The sequence below is a fragment of the Malurus melanocephalus genome, unplaced genomic scaffold (genome assembly GCF_030028575.1).
Source record: "Malurus melanocephalus ecotype Western Australia unplaced genomic scaffold, MMel_1.1 scaffold_11, whole genome shotgun sequence".
Taxonomy (NCBI): Eukaryota; Metazoa; Chordata; class Aves; order Passeriformes; family Maluridae; genus Malurus; species Malurus melanocephalus.
Window position 1 is genome coordinate 3,628,791 of NW_026623243.1, and position 21,572 is coordinate 3,650,362.

General features: G+C 37.1%; 1 protein-coding gene across 1 annotated transcript; it reads left to right on the forward strand.

Annotated features, from left to right (window-relative positions):
* Positions 1-5,278: 5,278 nt before the first annotated feature.
* MLC1 (modulator of VRAC current 1) lies at positions 5,279-20,461 on the forward strand. The gene is made up of 12 exons (XM_057378310.1): positions 5,279-5,360; positions 6,029-6,212; positions 8,353-8,442; positions 10,442-10,495; positions 10,622-10,723; positions 14,163-14,264; positions 15,175-15,246; positions 15,701-15,817; positions 16,519-16,575; positions 17,593-17,715; positions 19,168-19,335; positions 20,387-20,461. Exons 2-12 carry the CDS (start codon positions 6,033-6,035, stop codon positions 20,459-20,461), a joined length of 1,140 nt encoding a protein of 379 aa, XP_057234293.1. The 5' UTR covers positions 5,279-5,360; positions 6,029-6,032.
* Positions 20,462-21,572: the final 1,111 nt, after the last annotated feature.

Here is a 21,572-nt window from a genome sequence, read left to right on the forward strand (position 1 = left end):
CATGCTTTAAGCTGCATAAAAATAATAAAAATCACAGAATATCTCACACTGAAAGAGACCCATAAGGTTCATGGAGTCTAACTCCCTGAACCTTACCGGATTACCTAAAACTAACCAATATGATTCAATGCATCATCCAGATGTTCCTTGAACTCTGACAGGCTTTGTGCCATGACCACTCCCCGTGGAAGCCTGTTCCAGTGACTGACCACCCTCCCATGAAGAGCCTTTTCCCACTGTCCAATCTGAACYTCCCCTGAYGCAGCTTCCTTCCATTTCCTTGTGTCCTGTCACTGGTCCTCAGTGAGAGGAGACCGGYACCCCCCCATCCCACCACAAAGGGTCGACTGCCATGAGGTCACACCTCAGCCTTCTCTTCTCCAAAATGAATAAGCCAAGTTGACCTCAGCACTCCTCCTCAGTCATGCCTCCAGACCTTTCACCATATTCTTCAGCCTCCACTGGACCCACTATAATGATTTGATGTAGTTATTTCTYATATTGAGGTATCTCAAACTGCACACAGGACTTGWGGTGAGGCCACACCAGTGAGGAGCAGAGCAGGACAATCCCCTCCCKCTACCAGCCAATGATGCTGTGCCTGATACACCCCAGGACACAGCTGGCACTCCTGGCTGCCARGGCACTGCTGCCTCATGTCCAACTTGCCATTCATCCAAGCTCCCAGATCTCACTCTACATTCACAGTCAAGACAAAACTTTTTTTTTAGTTTAAGATTCCATAAACATGAAAAGGCACTTCTTGCTACATTGAATAATGTTTCTAGCATTCCTGAATGCACATAATTTTGAAATATGAAAGCTACACTATCATCTCCATTCTACAGCCCAAGTAAAATGAATGTTTATTTATTAAGACAGGAGCACAAGGGAAAGCCAAAGCTTCATCACAACACTTCTACACCTCRCTCAATACTGTAAACAGCAACCTGTCCCACCCAGAAGGCCGCAAAAAAAGTGCTTCTGGGAAAACTGCCATATGCTCTGAAGTCAAAACGGTGCCTTATAATCTCCATCTTCTCCTTACTTCCTTTCTCAAGGAAACAGGTCTGCAYTCAGCCCCACTCAGGTGGGGGACGACCACACCTCACGGTTCAGGAGCTGCACCACAAAGCCACAATCAGCCCTGAATTCCTACCTGAGGGTGCCCATCGCTCATCTTCGCCTTCTGCACGTCTCCAGAAGTAGGAGAGCGCCTTCGAAAAGAGACAGAGCATCCCGGAGTGCCTTACGAAGAGTCAGAGTCTCCAGGACCGCGTTAGAAAYGCGCCGGAGCCCCGCAGAGCTCACGAGGCCGGAGCGCGCACTCTCCTTCAGGGGCGTCTCACGCGCCCGCCGCCGCGGCCAATGGCGCTGCGCGCTCCGGGTCACGGGGCCGCGCCACGCGCCTCGGGGTCGCCCGCGGGCCCGGGCAGGGGCCGCCCTCAGCGCAGCCGGCAGCGAGCCGGGGGGCGTCAGCTGGCAGGGCTTCAGGGCTCGGCGAAAATGGTATCACACATGGTTACCACAGGAAAGCTTAAAGCAAAGCGGTGCGTGCAGCCTGTTGCGTGCTGGTGATGCTGTCGGAAATTGTGCTCGTAGCGTGTAATAGCGTTTGACGCCAGGACCAGGGAAAACCCACCGACAGGCTGTCACCTGCTCTGGCCTAAGAGCTCTCCTTGCGCTTACGTAGCCCAGAGAATAAGCCAGGCGTCCTTCCAGTGTCGTAAAACGAAGCGGATCGGAAGAATATGTACGTGCAAATGACGTATTGATGGATTGCAATGCTCTCGGTACCAGCCGGTATCATCCTCAAAATGATAGGATAAACTCTTGAACGTGATGAACTTGGCTAACAGGAAGAAAATGAATTTTTGGTCTTAATATCATTGCTGAAGAAGCTGTTGTAGTCCTAGAGGAAATACAATTTTTCTGACTTTCTTACTTTCTCTCTAGTTCATTCTTTTGTCAGTTCTCCTCACGTAGTGCACTTCCGGTCTCTTATATGAGCCCTCTTAGCATTTTGTTTRACAAATACTGTTTCACGAAGCGTAGTTTTTGAGTTGACAAGYTCAGCATCTCAGTAGTTTCAAAAGGAACTGCCATACTGTTGCAGGAGGTGGTTTCACGAGATTGTGCAAGGCGGTGTGTACTTTTTAGTAGAAAAACACGGAATACACTGCCTAAGTTGTGACCAAAGCAGCAGTTATCTTGAGCAACTTTTTAGTTTCTACTTCTATGGTTCACTCAGTGTTACTTAGCAAAGAAGGGCTAGGAATGCATTTCAGGTGCTTTTACTCTTTACATTAGAGTTCTATACAGTTCCTAGCAGGATGAATTCTGGTTGCCAGTAAGTGCACATAGGTTCCAGTGTCTCATYCTGAAGTAAATGGGATCGTGCTATTGGAAGGAGAAACATGTATGAGTGTCTGTAGTCAGTGCTGTTTTTAGAAAAGTGCTGAAAGAGTGTTTGCCTCTTTTTGATACATTGATTTAAAGAATTTTAACTACTGTGTTCTTTCACTGAGATTCCCGTGGCGTGCAGGTAGGGAATTTTTAGCTGGCAAAAATGTGATGGATGCAGAAACRGTGCTTTATGGAGCAGTTGATGGTTCACATTAATGACTAAATCCAAAGAAGTTTGTATTGCACCGGGGGAGCAAATATTATTCCAGGGGAGAAAGACATCAGTTTGAAGCTACTTGATCTTCATTTTTGCCTTGGCTCAGTACATGCCCCAAGATGTGATCTAGGAAACAATGGACTGAGGAATCAGCTTCAGAGAAACAAAATTCTTCAAAGAACTGATTTTAAAAGATGTGAAAATATTGAACGAGGAATGCAGGTATGAGCTAAAATAGTGTAATTAAATATTGTGTGAAATAATACAAGTGTAATGCAGCGCATAACTCATCAGAAAATGGAAGAGCTGGTCAGGATGGTAAAYGTAAATTTCCCCAGAGCTTCAGATGTGGTTTTCATTTAGATTTGGGAAAACRTGTATGAACCTTTGTTCAGTGCTAGGGAACCTGGCCCTGGACAGAATGCTTTTTMTTACTCTTTGATAGCAAAAGTGGGACAATGACAAGTTTATATACCTTTTTGCTACACTACAGCTTGGCACTCAAGTTACAATCGTTAATCTGTTTTTTATATTTTGTGGTTACTGCAGGGGATACTTGGCATTACATGCCTGTGCCGARTGATTGACTATCTGCTATAGCTGCTTCAGGTGGCTGAATTTGTTCAGTGGTCATTCCTGTGGTGGAAGTACATAGTTCTTCATAGCTGCTCCCAATTTGATTTGATTGTCATTCCTTTACATCTTTTGGCCTGACTTAGAATTAAGACACTTTGGCTTCTTAAAAGGATTTACAGATTATCATGTTGTGTTGGAATTGTTATACTTGCTGCAGTCTTTGTGTAGGTTTTCTATGCATTCTTTTGAATTAGGAGGAATCTCTTTGTACAGCACATTTGTACCTTATCTAGCATTATAAGGTCTTAGCCAGCCACTTGGGTTCTTCTTACCAGATCTTGCCTTGTAGTTGTGTGTACACGAAATAGGGAGTTTTTCTGGAATCAGGAATATGAATTGAAGGGGACCTAAAATAAAGGCCCCAGAAAATTTTTAGAGTGGAAACTGAAATTTGAAGTTTAAGTGATTTTGTTGGTGCTGATGCCAAGTGCAGAAGATAGAGTAATTGTATGAAGAACCTCTGTGTAAAAGGGAAATACTGAGAAGTGCACAGGAAAGGGGGTAGSAGGAATTTCACTATAACGAGGGAAAACACTGTAATACCATGCTTGAGAGAGGAAACTTTCAGATACAATACTGGCTCAAACACTTGGAATTGTGAGCAAATTGTTCTAAGGTTTGAACTCTGCTCTGGTCAGTGGTGCAGGATTTTATAAAGTCTTTCTATTCAAAGAGATTAGATGAAGTAAATACCTGAATATCTCACCAATTTTGTGTGGAAAAAACCCCAAACCTTCTCCCTAAATCATTCAAAAGGGTTAAAATATSATTGTGTTTTGTATCTGTAGTGATTTTTTTAGAGTAAATCAGTACCTAGTATTCACTGAAATTGCTGTCAGGTAAGCAATACCTGTTTTACATTAAACCATAATCTTTGGAAAGTTACAGATAATGGAAATAGTTGTGCAGTATTTCTTCTGTGAACAGAGGAACAGAAGGGCGTAATTACTTAAGATGGTTTTACTTAACTGTACAGTCTTCCCCCTCCCCCCSTTTCTAGCACCATTTACAGATGCATCTATTGCTGTGTATAGTGCATTAATTTGCTTGTTTMAATCTATTTAAACAACTGTAACATTTTAATATTCTTTCAGTATTCGCTGACATTATGAAAAAAAGAAAATCTACAGTCTGTACAAACTGAGAAGTTGTGCTGTTTAGAAGTTTTTCTAGCATACTTTGAAGGTGATGCCCTTCAGAATACTGAAGATTTAATTGTGTCTTGGTTACAAGAGTGTTTAAAGTTTAGACAAAAGACCCTGTCATTGCTGCAGCTGTCAAGGTGCCAGCATCTTCAAGATAAAAACGTCCCTTTTTTCCCCTGCTTTTCAYTGCCTAATAAGCAGGCGGACTGGATCCAACGTACGCTGGCCATTGCATGTCACTGCTGCCTGCTAGATTTAAAATATGTTGTTTAGTCATCTGGGTGTTCTGTAAGTACAATGACAGTGTGATTGAAGTGTACGGGGTTTATCTGAACACTCCAGAAGACTGGGGCTAGTAGAAAAAGATGAAGAAGTATTCCACAGTGAAAATAATAATCTTGATAGATTTCTGACCTCTAACTTTTGAACCTCCCAACTTATTGGGATACTGTAATACTTGAATTTCTGTCTGTGTGTTTTTTTTTTTTTTTTTTCTAGGAGAATACTGCATTCTAAGTAGATTTTTCTCTTTTGAAACAAGAACTAGTTTGTTGGATATTGTCTTCACTGGCTATTATGATGGCTAAAACTGGTAAACTGTGAGAAAGCTTTTATTTAAGATGCTAAGTAAGGGGTAGTACTCAAATAAGAAAGAAACTTGAAACTTTTTTAATTTGTTGGTCTGATTTGGAAGCAACCCTATGAGATGTAGTACACTCATTTTCTAGTGTGTTCTGTTAATTAAAATTCAGGAGGCATTTTCCTGTTCCCTGGCTTAACTGAAGTTCTTGCTGTGCTTTTGTTCTGTATCTGAATAGATGTTGTTGAAAGCCAAAGTGTAAGGGAGAACTTTTCAAAGCCGGCATGACTCACTGAACGGTGAGAATATCACAAAGTGTACAGGCAGCTGTGTTCACAGGGCTGTTTTAAACTGACAGTTAACTTTTCAGTGGAAGGTAAGCATGAAGGTTTCTAACTGTTGAAAAATCTGCAGTAACTTAATTCTAATATAAGATACTCCTCAAGGTGTTTTAACAGATTGGCAAGCACTGAGGTGAACAAAAAAGAACGAARTGAAAAAGAGAAATGGTTGATACTGGGTAAATTAGAAAGTTTGCTGTAGCCGAGTTATTGTATGTGTGTTCATGGGACTCATAGGGAAGTTTGTAATTTTAGATAGCTGATAGAAAGTATTGAAATCAAATGGAACTTAGGTTGAAGCATATTTGATCATTTCTGTCCTAGAGTTGCAAAAGAAAGCAGCTTTGGTTATAGAGTTATGCACAAATAAAATACCTCTAAAACTGGTTCTTAGAGCTTGACCTAAAAGTTTGTTGAGGTATGTTAGATATGGAGTCTTTCATTTTGTTGGTACTTACACTGTATTATTGTGAGCTGGGGCTGTAGGWTGGAATTTACTTAATGTATGCAAGTAAGTTTTTAGAAATTGAACATATTTTAAAATGTAAATACAGCTAGTAGCTAAATATTGCTTATATTTATTTTGTCTCAAATACACAAAAAAGCTACTTGAGCACTGATCTGAGTATATGTRGGATCTAAATTATATTGTTTTCTCTTTCTTCATAATTTCCATTATTATTATTTAATTGCCTTTGTGAAGTGTTATGACCAGGGAAGAAGGTTACAGAGAAGAATTCAGCTATGACAGGATGCCAACTTTGGAGCGGGGAAAACAAGAGAATGGAAATTATATACCAGATATCAAATCCAGTGACCTTCAGCTGTCAAAGAGGCTGCATCCTTGCTTTAGTTACAAAACATGGATATTTTCTTTGCTGATGGGAGTAAGTACTTCAAATAATACCAAATTTTAAAATGTTGGTGAGGCCCTAGTGCCCAGAAATATGTTCTGTTTCATATAATTTGAGACTCGGAGTTCCATCAGTGATAGCATTGAAMATAAATCTTTGTAAAAATAGGAGCATATTTAGCAAATTGATGAAAGTARCAGTTCACTGACCACTGGTATTCTTTGAATATTTTTTTGCTAATCAGAGATGGTATATGAGGGCTTATTTTTATCTTTAATATTAATCATATAGCAGAAGCAGAGAATAAGTGTGGTAGTGGTAAATATCAGCCCATATGTGTATATATAAGCGGTGCCTTATATCCTTTTGACAGAAGATACAAAGTATGCTGACCATATGCATTCTTTTAAAAATATTTTTAACTATTGAATGTACTGTCGCTGCCATGATGGCATTAAAAATATATGTGGTACTTTATTGCCACATTCATCTATCAATAGCCATGTCGTTATTTGGTATAGTCGTTATGTAGTGAGGTATATATTTGTGTTTCTTACATCAACATCACAGTGATTTGAATTTTTTGTCACTGTTAGAATTGCAGGACACTCATCTTGCATGTGCATCATATGCTTCTCCATGTTCTGAGCCAAGTTAATTAAACTTCATTATAACAATTAGAATTTGATCTTTTCTTTTTCTGTCAGCTCATGTGTTTTGAAGCGTAATTTTTATTAAGAGCTAGAAGTGTCTCACTGTTAATATGGTAATTGSTTGTTTTTGCACAGTGAATAAAAGTATTGCCTTATTTTGATGAAAATAGCTGAACATTTTTTCCTTTCTGAAAAACTGTAAGGCTTGGATTTCCTTTCAGATGTACTGTTACATGAAAAAAAGAGCAAAAGCAGTGCTGGTTTTCTTTGTATTAAGTTTTCTCAAACTTAATTATCCAAAAGGACAAATGTCTATAATGAAATTTTGCCTTTTTACTGAGTTGTTGCAAATCTTTGGAGATAACAATGTTTAAGGGCCATATGCTGAAGCTGTATTGTCAAGAAGAATGAATTTCATGAAAAAATGAAAATGCAGTTTACTAATAAATTAATCAAATAAATTCCAATCAGATTTTTCTTCCAAGTATTACAGTGTTTAGTCTCTATCAACTCTTCGGAAAGACAGTGTCCAGAAAAGAAAGTTTGTATGCTGAGCAAGTATAAATTACAATGAACAGAACAGTCTCCTTCAGGGAGCAGTAAACTGTAGAGTGACATGGAAGTGGCTGATGGTGTGATTTTATGCAGAAGCAATCTGACAAGCTTCAAGCACAATTTCAACTTGTGTTCTATAGGCTGTTCTTCCAGTCTGCCAAACTCCTCTCTGTGTGTGTTTATACATACACAAACGCTATGCTTGTTTTCTGTCATTTTTTGACAAGGACTTTTTAAAGAGCCCCAATAGTTTTCTCACATGAAAGAATGCCCAAATAAAAAAGGGTCATTCTGTCTCTTACCTTCCTCAGCCCCTTCAAAGAAATAACTACTCAAAGGAATGACAAGGAAAAACAAAATAATATTAGTAGAAGACACTAATGACTTATTGCAGAGTGTGTAAATGTGATAGTTATGAAATAAGCAGAAGASTTATCAAGGGAAGAGTAGAAGTTAAACATTTTTGGATGTGCTGCTGATGAAAGCAGGAAGAGAATTTGGAGATGCAGGAACATTAGGGAAGAAACTTTATTAATGTATCCCAATACTGTTTTTGCTGCTGTGTACTAGTTGGCAATTGCCCAGCTCTCCATATGCATAATGAATGTTGGTGGAGTCAAGCAGAGAATGCAAAGTAGAGATRTAGATAAGGTTTCTGAAACATTTTTACCACTTAACATGCGGTTACCTTTTGAGTATTTTGTTGAGGTATTTGCCAGGTCAGGGCAAAGTGCTTCATKTAAACATGAGCATTGTTCAGTATTAGGTCTTGGTAACCAGCAAAACATCTTCAGAAGTCAGTGTATTTTAGTATTTTTCTTCAGATTTATTCACACAAAAACTCCGTTCTTAAATGCCATCAGTAGCTCAGTGTGAAAGGGATTGTTTACTGATTTCTGTCTGACTAGGTGTTTTCCAAAAAATAGTTTTATTCATACAAATTTGTCTTATTTGTTGCTTTTCAGACTTGCCTTCTTATTACTTCTGGATTTTCACTATATCTGGGGAATATTTTTCCATCCGAAATGGATTATTTACGTTGTGCAGCAGGTTCAGTAAGCATTCTTAATTMTTTGCTGTGGCTGTTTGACAGCAAATGCAATAATAAAAAATTTTTGTGGGTTTATGTCTTTTATTCTGTCTGTCTTTTTTTTTACTACTAATTTTCTTCATGGAAGATAGAATTCTATTTAACAGTTGATTAAATGGATTTTCATCCCATGGTTAAGGGAATAACAGTTGCCATAAAGACAACTGGGTTTGTGTTACTGTTTTTGTTAATAAGCTCACCAGTGGCATGCAGTATTAATCTGCTGAACAATTTTTCTGTGCTTGATTTTAAGAAAATTTTCATTGCTGTGTATTTTGGAAGTTTTCTGGATAAAAGCTGTCAAAATGTGTTTCTGATTATATCTCAAAGAATTAATTTTTCTATTTATTTTTCCATAATAATCTGAGTACTGAAGTAGATGAAAGTTCTCTTGGATATTATTATTTTATTAGTAAAATAGGCATTAAAGATGGCTGACATTTTCCAGAGCCCAGTATTTTTTCCTGTATTTTAAGGGGTGCATATATATATTTACTGTATCATATATACTTAATTTACATATTAGGCATTAATAAGATGAGTCTGATGTACTTTCTCTGTTTATGGCAGTATTCTGTTCTGTCATTGTTATTTTCTCAACTTGTTTTATGTATTTGTTTTTAAGTTGGGTCCAAGGTTAATGTGTTACTTGAAACAAACAAGTCCCAGGAGTTGCTCTGTGAATGACTTATTACTTGAGTTTCCACAAAAGGTGTTAAAATGAAGTTGGAGGAGTTTTTGGACTCAGTATCCTCACATTTATATTATTCTCTGCAACATTAATGTTGGTTACTGAGATATCTTTTGCTCTGCCCCTAATCTTGAGTCTTTGAACTTCATGTTTATTGAGAATTTCAGAAGGTTATCACATTGGGTTTGAAAGGCCTGCCATGGGTGAAGTTGTGTACGTTTGGGTGTGTGTGATACTGCAGATAATGGCATCAGTGCAGTTGGAAGAGCCTAGAGAGATGTGGAGCCAGCTGGCCACCAAGTGTCTCGTTTAGCCTGAAGCTGCATTGCTCTCTAGACTTTCACCATCTGGCCTAGTAGGATTCAGTTGCCTGAACATAGCCCTGTGGTGTTCTAGAGACTCCTATGTAACCAAGACATAAAAGSATGTTTTAATTATGTTCAGTAAAGGTCATTTAGGTGTTAAGGAAGTGCTGCCAAGAACTTTACTTATCAGTATTARTTTCTTTATAGTGTTCCTTTGTTAAGCAGTCAGTGTCCAGATATGTCGGAAGAGAATTTGGAAAGGTGGCATTTATTGCATGATCCATTATTTAACATAAGAACATTTTTATTATTATTTTAGTATGTAYTTGTGTAAAATAGAATTGGATCTGTAATGGACCATGTCTGTTGAGGTGAGGAATAGCTAAGGGATAGAGAAGTTACTTTGTGAAACTTATCTTTTGTGCATGATTTTTCCATTTAGCATTGCCTTCGAATATGGAAACAGTTCCTGATGAACAGAGYGGAGATCGCAAGCACAATTCTCCAAGTGTACCTTGACTCAGCAGATTTTCACAAAGTTCTTCAGAACTGTTTTGAGATTGGGCAAATTTCAGCTTACTCAGCTAGGACAATGTCTGTTTAATAGAATGTGCAGGCCCAGTTTGGGAGCAGCACTGCATTCTCTTGCTCAAGGATGTCAGGCCTTCTAGAGTTAATTTAACAAAGGCATGAAATGCCTCATGAAGGACTTTCTTATGCTCATGAGATTGTGCTGGGTAGTTAGTCAAAACTGAGGGATATGGTAGATATATTTAAACTTCTTTTGATCCTCAGACACTGATTGTAATTAATGAGCTCAGTAAAGTGACACATTTTCTTCAGAATTTCTGATCTTCTGTATAAGTATCCTGAAATATGAATTCAGACACATAAAGTACATCTGTAGAAGTATATATAAAATTAGTTGTGCAGAATATCCCACTAGTGTTCTCTTTTAATTTTCACAGTGTATTCCTTCAGCAGTTGTGAGCTTTGCTATAGCAAGGAATAAAATTAATGTGGTAAGTATGAAATTTTATTGTCGATTTAATATTTGTATGTGTAGATGTATATATATGTGTAGTGTGTGTATGTTAATATTCCCCCCATATTTAAAATGAGAAACTACTTCTGAAACTGTTTTTCAGATACCAAATTTTCAGATTCTGTTTGTCTCTACATTTGCTGTTACAACAACATGTTTAGTTTGGTTTGGATGCAAACTTGTCCTCAATCCATCAGCTATAAATGTAAGTTACTAAAACAATTACTAATTGTGATACATTTATCTTTGTTRAAAAGCAGGGTGGGGGGACATTATGTGGCTGAAGATCACATGTCATTACTTTGCTGCCAATATCCCAGTGTTCCTGCTTAGTCTGTGAGGAGAGATCATATAACAATAACTTTATATTTCTCTTTGCCCAGTGTTAGTTACCTGCAATAATATTCACAAAACATTCTTGGTTGTATGATTTTAATTCTATTCACTTGCCTGTTTATTGTCCATGGTATGTTGTTGATTACTGAAGAAAGATAAGTTGGAAYAACTCTGTGTGCAAAGCTGACTCTGATGCTTTTTTTCAGCTTTTCTTTCTGAAGAGTAATTCATCTGCTGACTTGCCCACCTCTTTGAAGGATACTGTTCCAGTGAGCCAATCTGACTGTTAGGTTGTTCACTGCCAGCTGTTTTCCATTACCCTATCTATCCAAGGGAGATACAGAATACCATCTCTAACCATTCTTTCATCATCATATTTATTTTGATTTCCCATGGGAAAYAGCACAAGACAATCATACTAGATCTTTGAAATCACTGACAGAAGTTTTAAAGCAGTAGATTCATAAAAAGGATAAATTTATCCAATTAAGTCAATTCATCTTTAACACCCTCCCCCCTTTATAAAGGACGTGGATAATCACTCAGTAGTGTTACTTGTGTTGATACATATCCACAAAATAACTTTAGATAGATAAATGGAATGCAAGATACAAGCCCTAGACTGTGGATATGTGATGCCACTCCATGAGGGTACAGTTCTGTCTTTAGTTTGCTATCAATATGATGGATGAGATGTGTAAAGATCCAAGYTGCCACTGTTCCTTCCCAGCTCTCAAAAAAAGGAACCTGGTGGACAGAAATGAGTGGAACCTTGTGAATGCTGGCCCTGCAAGTGAAAGTGTTCAGCKCTTGAACAGGATTCAAATTAACTTCAAATTGAGTACACACTTTTTTTTTTTTTGTCTTTGCATGCTGAGTGTCTGTTACTTCATTATAGTTCGTGGGATCCAGTCAGTGGGATCCTGCAATCTTGTTTGGCTCAGCATAGATGGCTAAGTCAGGATTCTTTGGCTTGAACTTGCACTTCTCTTATTTTAAAATTGCTGTGAGATATTCTGCCTGGCSTCTGTGTCTACTCTGTTTGGGTGAGGGTCTCCCCTCAGCTGTGTGCCCAACATCTCATTCATGCAGGCACATTCTCTAGGTAGCTGGTATAATTGAACCCCATCTCTAGTGACTGGTTGGCCCAGTAGTTTTTGGTCTTTTCCCTCTTTTCTCTGTTGTATAGATCTCCATTGACAGTCATGGAAATATAGAGAACATGGGTGTATGCGCCTACTGGAGTGAATGTTCTTGATTTAATTGCCTAACTCTAAGTATGTGTCTCCATTAGATGTGTGCTTGCTTGCTCTGCTTTGCTGCAGCCACTGGTCCAGGAGAGTATCTGTGTCCTTCATATCCTCTGACATTTGTCAGACCTGTGCAGATGTYTTGAAACATCTGTAGATATCTTAAATCATATTAAAAGTATGGATTTAAACTATATTGAACTTAAAATTATTTAAACTTGACATTAATTCAACCCTTTCATACAGTTTCAGTGGGCCACATTTTTAATATCTGATGCAGGTTCAGAGCAAATTGGATTAAAGTTGTGTTAATCTACTACTTTCTACTCGGATGCACTTGCATGTTCTTTAGTCATGGAAGAGGATTGGGGATACAACTAGTCTGGTTCTCTGCATCTGGTGGTAGATTTTATGTACAGTGGTAGTTGTTGAGGGAATTTTCTTTTGTTCTTAAAAATACAACATTGAATCTCCCATCATTATGGAAGGTTCTAGCTTTAGCTGTACTTCTCTTTGAGAAATAAACCCAAGAAAACTATCTAAACTCTGAAAYTGGAGATGAGATAGATTCTTCCACTCATAAAATTAGTTGAATATGCCTAGAACAATGTAAAGTTTTCTGATACTCTAGACATGTCATATCAGAAAAAAATATTGGAAAGATAAAAATGTAATTTATTTACTGTTACTTTTTCATTTTTTGTTATTTACTTCTTGTACCTAGGACTGAAATAGTCCAAAACTGTAGTTACAGGGCCTCTGGACTCAAACTTGTGCATCTGCTTGGCTCTGCCAAGTGTGACATAATGCCTTGCCAGCTCACACCAGTATTAGCGCTATGTCAAAACATGAGTAAWTCATGGGAATTTATTATCTGGATTAAATTGTTCTGTGGATCACACATTTGGATCCTCTTCTTTTGTCAAATAATTCCTGTATTCTTCATTGTAGCACTTGTTATAGAAGTTTACCATGATGACATTTATTGCTGTTCGCAGAGTTAATACAACCATGCAGTTTGTTGGGTACAGCAAGCCACAAAGTTCCAATTATGATTTCCTAAGAAAAAGTGAATTTCAGACTCCAAAGAAGTCTTCCAAATCTGTCATTTACTTGTTTTGTAAAAAACATGTGCTGCAAGMTATGTGTCAGAGAAAAAGTGAGATTTGATCATCAGCAAAGCAGGTCTGACATGAGGGAACAATATTCTAAATTGTTGAACAATGGTATGCTATAATTCTATAGGTTTGAAATGGATTCAGTTGTCCCTAGACTTTTGGTGCTTTTCCCCACAGCCTGACTGGCTTTCAGATGTTTTCTTAGGCTGCCAGTGGAAAAACACAGTGCTTTTGAAGACAAGAGAGATCTACTCTGAGTGCCTTTAGGAAATAACACACTCCATGTAGTGTAACTACCTCTTTTCATGAGAATAGTAAGGAACAAGAGAGAAATGTTAAGTATTGCATTCACTTATTTATCTCTTGAATGTGAGCAATGGCAGCATCCATGTTTTTGCACAAAATGTAGTCTGTGAGAGTAATGAAACCATGAAGACTGTGCATGAATATTTTACTAGCATTTGGCAGGGCAGAGAGCTAGAATCCTTAGTGCAGTTCTTTGGTTTGTGTTTTCATTCAGTGTCCAGTATGGAAGTGCACCCTTTGGGATTGCAGCATAGGAGTTGAGAGCCTGTGGCCCTCCTTCCCCTAAGAGTCTTCCATTAGTTGGTGCAGTGTTTTGGTTTCACAGGGAAGGGCCTACAAAAAGCAAATGTACCCAGCAAACATTGTCTTAAGTTCATATTCTGGAAGACAGTGATAAATTCTTCATTATTTCCATAAATGAAGTAAATGTTCTTTTCTTAGGTTAGGCATTCTGAGTATTATGTTCTTGAAATTCATCAAGAGCCAGTAAAATAGTTAACAAAGAATATAATCAATAGATACACTGAGATCTCACAGAAAATAKACAACCTGCCTAATCATGGTATACTCAGCCCCTTCCTTTGTTTTTGATATGGAAGACATAACTCATTTGTGTCTGGGATTTTACTGACAGATAAATTTCAACTTGATTCTTCTTATTCTGCTGGAAATCTTCATGGCAACTACTGTGATCATTTCAGCTAGGTCTACTGAAGACTGCTGTACAAGAAAGAAAGTAAGTACCCTTAAGGATTGTGCATGTTAAAAATACTCAATTTTCCTGTATTGCATATGCCAACAATTTATTAGCAACTCCAGTATATAACTTTGCATGCTAAAACTATATTTGAACTATAAATAAAAATACCATACTAAACAGTAATTTCTGCTTCTCTTTTAAAAGTGCAGTGGCCCCACTGCAAAATTACATGTTGAAAATTATACAGCACAGAGTTATTTGAATATTTTATGAATGGACATAGCAAATGTGTTATTTCTGTTTTGTAAAACAAAACTTGATGATGTGTGAAACACTAGAGTACTGTAACTTGTATGTATGCAAGCAATAACTTTTTGAAGACTGATGTAGAGGAAGTATTTGTCTTGTATACCAGTTTGGTAGTATCTGGACAATGAATCTGAGTGTCAGGATTGGGAGTTTAGATAAATTTTCTTTATTCACAAGTACTTTCCCAACCCCATCCTCATTTTTCTACAACTGTACTTCTTTTAGGTAAGAATGAAGCAAGCATACTATGCCACTTTATGTTCCAGTGAAAACACTTATTGATAAAGTTGTGTAGTGTCCTGTCCTCCTTTGGCTCCTGCTAATCCACATCTGTAAAATCTGAAAGTTCAGGAAGAAAGTATGTTTTTTGAAGGTGGAAAAGGGAGAAAGATGACAATATTTCATGATTGAATGGTGGGTGTCCACCATTCCACAATCCCAGCTAGTCTGGGACTAATAAATTTGGTTTTAATGTAGTTGATATGGTCTGACATTGCAAAACAGAATGTTTCACTGTCATCTCTTCTGGACCAACCAGATGTTGCATACTACCACTAGGATGTGTAACAGGTTGTACAAGATATTGGAAATGTATTGCTTTGTATATTTTTATCATGATTTTTTTATTCCCCTCTAGAATACGGCATATGACGGTGCCATTGTTTTGAGCAATGTCAGCTTTCCTGCTCGAATTTTGAAGTCATACTCAGTAAGAAAAGCATTGTTTCATTTAATCAATTTATTATTTCATCTAAGTCCTAAGGTTCTTTAAAGCCAGGAGGAGATCAGTATCATTAAGAACTGAAAAACAGAAATGAGACATATATAGTAAAATATTTCCTTTCAGAAGATTGCAAGACAAATAATTTCTGWTTATTATAGAAAGGGGGCTAGTTAATGACTTAAGAATAAATAGTGTAAACTGAATTGTTGTTTGGTGGAGCTAATAAATGAAAGCATAAATATGTATAATGAAGCTGATCTTATTTTCTCATGAGCTAGCTAGTGTTTTTCCATATTTTAGATGTGAAAAACATAGACTTCATGCCTAGCTAGTAGCATAAATGCATTTTGTTCTTTCCAATGAGTTCCTCCAGTATGCAAGTAAGTAATTTCACATTCAAATACATTGTTATTAATTTGTGTGCTCCTATTTGTTTCAGGTAATTGAGGTGATTATAGGAATTTCATCAGTATTTGGTGGAATAATTGCTTTGAATATGGATGTTCTAGTCTCAGGTCCATACCTCTCAGTAACATTCTTTTGGATCTTAGTTGCTGTAAGTAGTGCAMGTGGATGGTACTCTTTTAAAACAGTGGCTTTTATTTGATGTTTTATTTCCTTTTTCTCCTCCTGGAGGATTTATTTGGCTCTAACACTGTTTGGAAATTGCTGCTTAGCAAATGAATTAGCACTTCAATATATTTCACATTGTCATAATATTTTTTTTTTCTGTTTTAGTTTGCAGTACTTTGGTAAAGTGTTCTGATATATTTTCAGTCCTCAATCCAGTAAAATGGAAATGAGTACTACAATAAGGGTATTAGAAGCAAGATGTTTTGTCAAAAATGTAATAGGTTTTAGAATATTTCAGGCTGCCAAAGTTGAGTTTAGTTTTGTGGTAGAATCATTGTAACATCTTGTTTAACCTCTCAGTTTTAACTGTTTTAAAAGCCTGAGACTGTGGTTGGTAATCCTTATCCCTAAGAACAACCTGTACCCAGGAGCAGTGGTTTCACAAAGGAGGTTGTGCCACCCTGCTTGCCACGGATGAGCTGAAGACAATAAGCATTAGGTTTATATATGGCTCCTGTGTCTGTAAAATTCCTCAGCATGAATTGGAAGAACTACATAAACAAGATTTTCAGCATTCAGAATTCACAAAATAAAAGAGCTGGGAATAGTGGGAATTACAGTAACTCAGCTGTAATTTTTGTAATTTTCAAGTAAATAAATACTTTGTTACACTCTTTTGTTTAGTGTTTTCCAAGTGCTATTGCAAGTCATGTAGCTGCTGAATATCCAAGTAAATGTCTGGTAAGTGTAAAATCCTTGGATTTTGTAATTAGAGTGGAAAAATGCTAAAAAAGTCTGCCTGATAGTGGGCACAAATCAAGTTTGCTCACTTGGTTTTAGCTGCTTTTACACCATGTGGCAGAAAATAATTCAAAGAGTTTGTTTGGTTTGGGGTTGTTTTTTGTGGGTTTTTTTTAATGATTCCTTGGGAAAAGATATTACTATAGAAAAATGTCATGCCTTATATGGTATGCCCATGCCCAGTGCTGCTCTTCTGCTCCTGAGATGYAGTTCCCTTTTTCTTTCATTATCAGTGTGGTTTCTGCAAGAAGGAAATTAGATGTGCAGGCTGCACTGGACCTAGAACCTACTTTAAACAAAGTCCTCATCTTCATGATTAGCAATAGGAACTAAGAATATTCAGTAGAGTGYGTTTATTCCTTGAATATCCTAGATGTGTAATTAAGGCTCCTTAAAAATACCTGTCCTAAGTAATGGTCATGTGATCATATTTAAGTGAGTAATGAGGCATGACCACAACTGAAGTCAGAATATAATCCTGTAGGGGAGATACCTGAATGAAACTTGGCTGCTGTTTTATGGCAATAAATTTGCCTCAGGCTACTCAATGTACTTGCATATGATTTTTTAAGGTTGCAAGTCTGCAATATCTGTTGTTAATTCTCATTAATTCATATAACTTGAAGAATAAACACTACTTCTATACTGAATCTCTAGATTGGGTATTGCCTCCTCTATGTGTATATGAAAGGCACTTAGAAAATAAAACAAAAACATCATCACCTCTATTGAATAAAACATGAATTCCAAAACAACAGCATTTTGGTGAAGAAACTTAAGTTATTCAAAACTTTCTTCAATATCTCTATGAAATGTGGAYGTCTCATAGTATTTGTCTTTTATGTGTAATCTTAGATGGTTTTACACTTTTGTCAGGCTTGCTTCAAGGATACAAAGCTCACAAAACAGAGTTAACTTTTTAAATTATTATTTAACATGTATTATCTTATTTTTTAGGTTGAAGTCCTGATTGCCATTAGCAGTGTTACCTCTCCTTTGTTGTTCACTGCTTCTGCATACTTATCCTTCAGTATCATGCAAGTTGTTGACATCTTTAAAAGTTATCCACCTGCTGTTAAAGTATGTGATTGAAGAATGAACCTCTATCTATTACAGTAACAAGACAGTAGAAATTAGGGGATATATGGAGACAGTGTACTGCATTATGATTGAATGAAATGTTGCATAAATTATTTAAAAACTCTTTAACTTATGATATATATGTTATATGTRTAGACACCCTGGAATTAGACTTTTTTAAAAACAGGATATCATTCTAAAGACACAGTAAAAATAATATACAATATGCTAGACTCCTTGAGGCTTTTATAAGTTGTAGTATTTAAATTAAAGATTCTWGGTTTCCTTGCAGGGTTCATTTTTCCGTTTCTTAGGATGTTTACCAATAGTTGGGATTTTAAGCCTACACCTGGATTCATTCAGAGTCTGGACTGGGAGAGAGAGGAAAATGTTTGCAAAGTTTAAAGCATTTCACTATGAAGTGTTACCCAAGCATTGCWGAAGAATGCAATGAAGAATTGCTAGGGCTCTACTGGCAAAGTGTTTACCAATCCCTGAGGAAGTTCAGAGAACCATTTACAGGCATTAGACCAGTGTCAGTAAGAGTTTTTACTCTTAGTATATTCTAGTCATTAAGTAACTTCTTGTAACTTTAGAAGAAAAGACAGAAGGTGTTTATTAAATTTGTATCTCAGGAACTGGAAAATCAGCTGATGAGTATGTGATCCAGTTCTTATTCTGGGGAAGTATAGTGTGTTGTTGGACCTCAGGAGTGGCCACAGCTTACATAACCTCTTTAAAGAGAAGCTCTTTAAGTAGCTTCTCCTGTCACATGTTGGAGACAGATGACTGCACTGTCTAGACAATTGGTGTGACCCTGCAGAGCATTTCTTACATTCTTACTCTGTTTTGTGTGTGGTTACAGCAAGAATGGGCTGCTCTGCACAGGAGGATGAACAATGRAGCAGGAGGTAACAGCAAGGCACAAAAGGGCAGTAACTTCATTGGCAAGTAGGGCAGTCCTACAGTACCCCAAGAAATAGTGAAGCAGGGCAGCTCCAGCCATAGTAGCCAGGTTCAGTCAATRGTTCAATGGTTGCCCGGTAAGTCTACAGTAGTGAGGCAGATAGATCTAAGATCATCCAGGAGCTCAGTTCAGCAGGGCAAGGCCAGAGCCAGCAGGGCACAGGGCCAGGCCCAAGCATAGCTGTGACATTGCTTAGGTCAGAACCAGCAGTGACACACTATTTTAGAGGATGGTTTCCTCAGTTCTGTTCTATTTCCAGAGGAAAAGATAATTTGGCAAATTAACATTTTCTTCAAAATTATGAATCTCTTCTACTTTCAGCAAACTCAGGCACTAAAACCTTAGTTAAATCTTAGTATAATGCTGAAATAAACCATAAATTATGATTTGAGTTAAAAAACCTAGATATGACTCCTAAAAGTACAGAGATGGGAACATTATAAAATATTTTATTCAATTATTTAACAACATATGTCTATTTTCAGCAATCTTATGATGTACTCCTGTTGCTTCTGATGTTGATGCTGCTAATTCAGGCATGTCTTACTGTTGGAACTGTAATACAGTGTGTGAATTACAAAACAAAAATGAAACTACAGGATTCATCATGGACACCATCACAGGTTAAAAAACAAGAGTACAGAACAACAGAGGTATGTATTTATACCCATTATAAAATTTGAAAAGATGTATTTTAAAAGACTGTTTTTTTGGTGCTTTGTGGTCTTAATTTCTGTTCTTAATTCAGACCACAATTTAAAGCTGTTCTATGATACTGAATTTTGTAGTCATGAGATAGTAGTTTGCTAGTTACATAAGTGGGCATGACAGATGCAACACAGCACAGAACTAAACCCCTTAGGCTTTCCTCTCTGCTGTACAGAGCTAGACCCTGTATCCTTAAAGACTCACAGAGAAACTCATGCTTACTGCACTAGAAAGAGAGTGCTGGATTCAGCCCTTGCTCTAGAAGAGCATCTGCACTGGAACAGCACTGGCTACAAAACACTGAGAGCAGAGACTGAAATCAGTCAAGTCAGTAAACAGCTGTTGATGGAAAATGGAAGCTGTGGAATTACATCCCCTGAGACTGCTGAAGGCATTCGTTGTATGATGCTCATTTTGTGAATCTATGTCCTGAGACTTAAYGTTCAGTGTAAAAGATGAAGCACAGCAGCACTTCCGTGGCTGCAAGTCACATTTGGGAGCATGGGTCATGGCATGGCTAAACAGATCTCTTCTGGCAATTTTAATAAAATTATTCCTAGTTTGTGAGTCMCTGAGAAATTTGGTGTGAGGTGCATGCTAAAAGGAGCACTTTCTCTGCAAAGGCAACACTTTTTTGCTTACCTTTTAGTATTTAAACACATGAATAATGTTATAGGTGAAGTCGTAGGTCCGTTTGATTTCTCAGAAGTCTGTGTCCATAAGCAAGGCCTTAATTTGCTTGCATGTATGTAGGTAACTTGCTTAAGTTGCACTAYGGGGAGCTGCTTCTGGCTTTGAAGTTAAAGGTTTATGTGTGAGGGTATACAAAAGTGTACAATTTACAGTGTGCAGAATATTTTAATTGCTGTGGCTGTAACTATTTACATTTGCATTCTCCTAGCTTCTTTCAGAAGCTTCTTTTATTTGCTTGAATTTTGAGTTTTTAATMAAAACATTTTTCATGTTTACATTTGTCCGATATTTGTTTACTTTTAGGTTTCCAATAATACCTTAAAGGATTTTGACAAAGATAAAGCTTGGAAAGCAGTTGTGGTGCAGATGGCTCAGTAGTTTGGATTCTACAAATACAGTCAATACAACACAATCCAATACAGTAAATCAACTGTTTGAATTAAGGTTTAAAAACTTTTCAATTTGTAAACAGCAATTTAGTTGCAGCAKTAGGAGCCATGGAATAACATAGTAAATGGTGTTATCTTTCTAATAATTTTAAAATTTGTTGATAATATTTTTAACACATCTGTCTTTTCTGTTGCTATCTGTAGTCTAGTGTTGCTTTAGAAGAYACCTTTAGAAAAAGGTAATGAGTCACATGGGTTTATACTGATGGCAAACTAAAATACTGCAATATGTAGTAGGCTTCATATATTTGCAAGAGATTGTCATAACTGCAGTTATGCAGTCAGTGTGACTGATAAATGCTTTTGTAAAGTTATGAGTACAAGTCATAATTGATGTTTTTGCTTATACTTCACTTTTGTAGGAGTTGTAAAGTTGTTCTGCATCTTATTGCTTTTATATAAATAAAAGTCTTTATTATGTGGAAACTCGAAAATGTGGATTGACATTCTAATCAGAGAGGTGACAACAGAATATTCTTTCCCATTAAATTCAATTTCTAGACTATTAAAAAGGGAAGAGGCTTTTTCTGAGTGCTGGGATGCAAAAGCTACTGGCCAAAACAAAAACATCCAACAAACAGAAGCAATCAGCCAGATAACAGGAGATACTACTGATATTAAAAGAGGTTTTTTTTTTTTTCTTCACATAGGAAAATGTATTTTTGGGTGTATTACTTTTCATTTCCTTCTTTTCCTAACTATTCTAAAACCTATGGAGCATAGCTGCCCTGAAACAAGGGACATCTCCCATACAAATTACCTTTTCCTCCTATAGCTGAACTATGTGTATGATCTTGTAGATTTCAAACACTATTAGAATTTSCATGTTAATAAGGATTCTGGTTTARCCAGGGTGATAGCTACTGACAAGATGGTGGGGTTTTTTTTCCCCTGTTTTTATCTTTTCATTGATGTTTTTTGAGAGGTTCTGGTCTTTGAAGTTTATTCCTTTTTTAGTCTGAAATAACTTAGATAATTTGTTCACAGCATGCTGCAAAGCTTAACTCTTTGCGTTTGAAAAGGGGGAAAAGAGAAAGGTG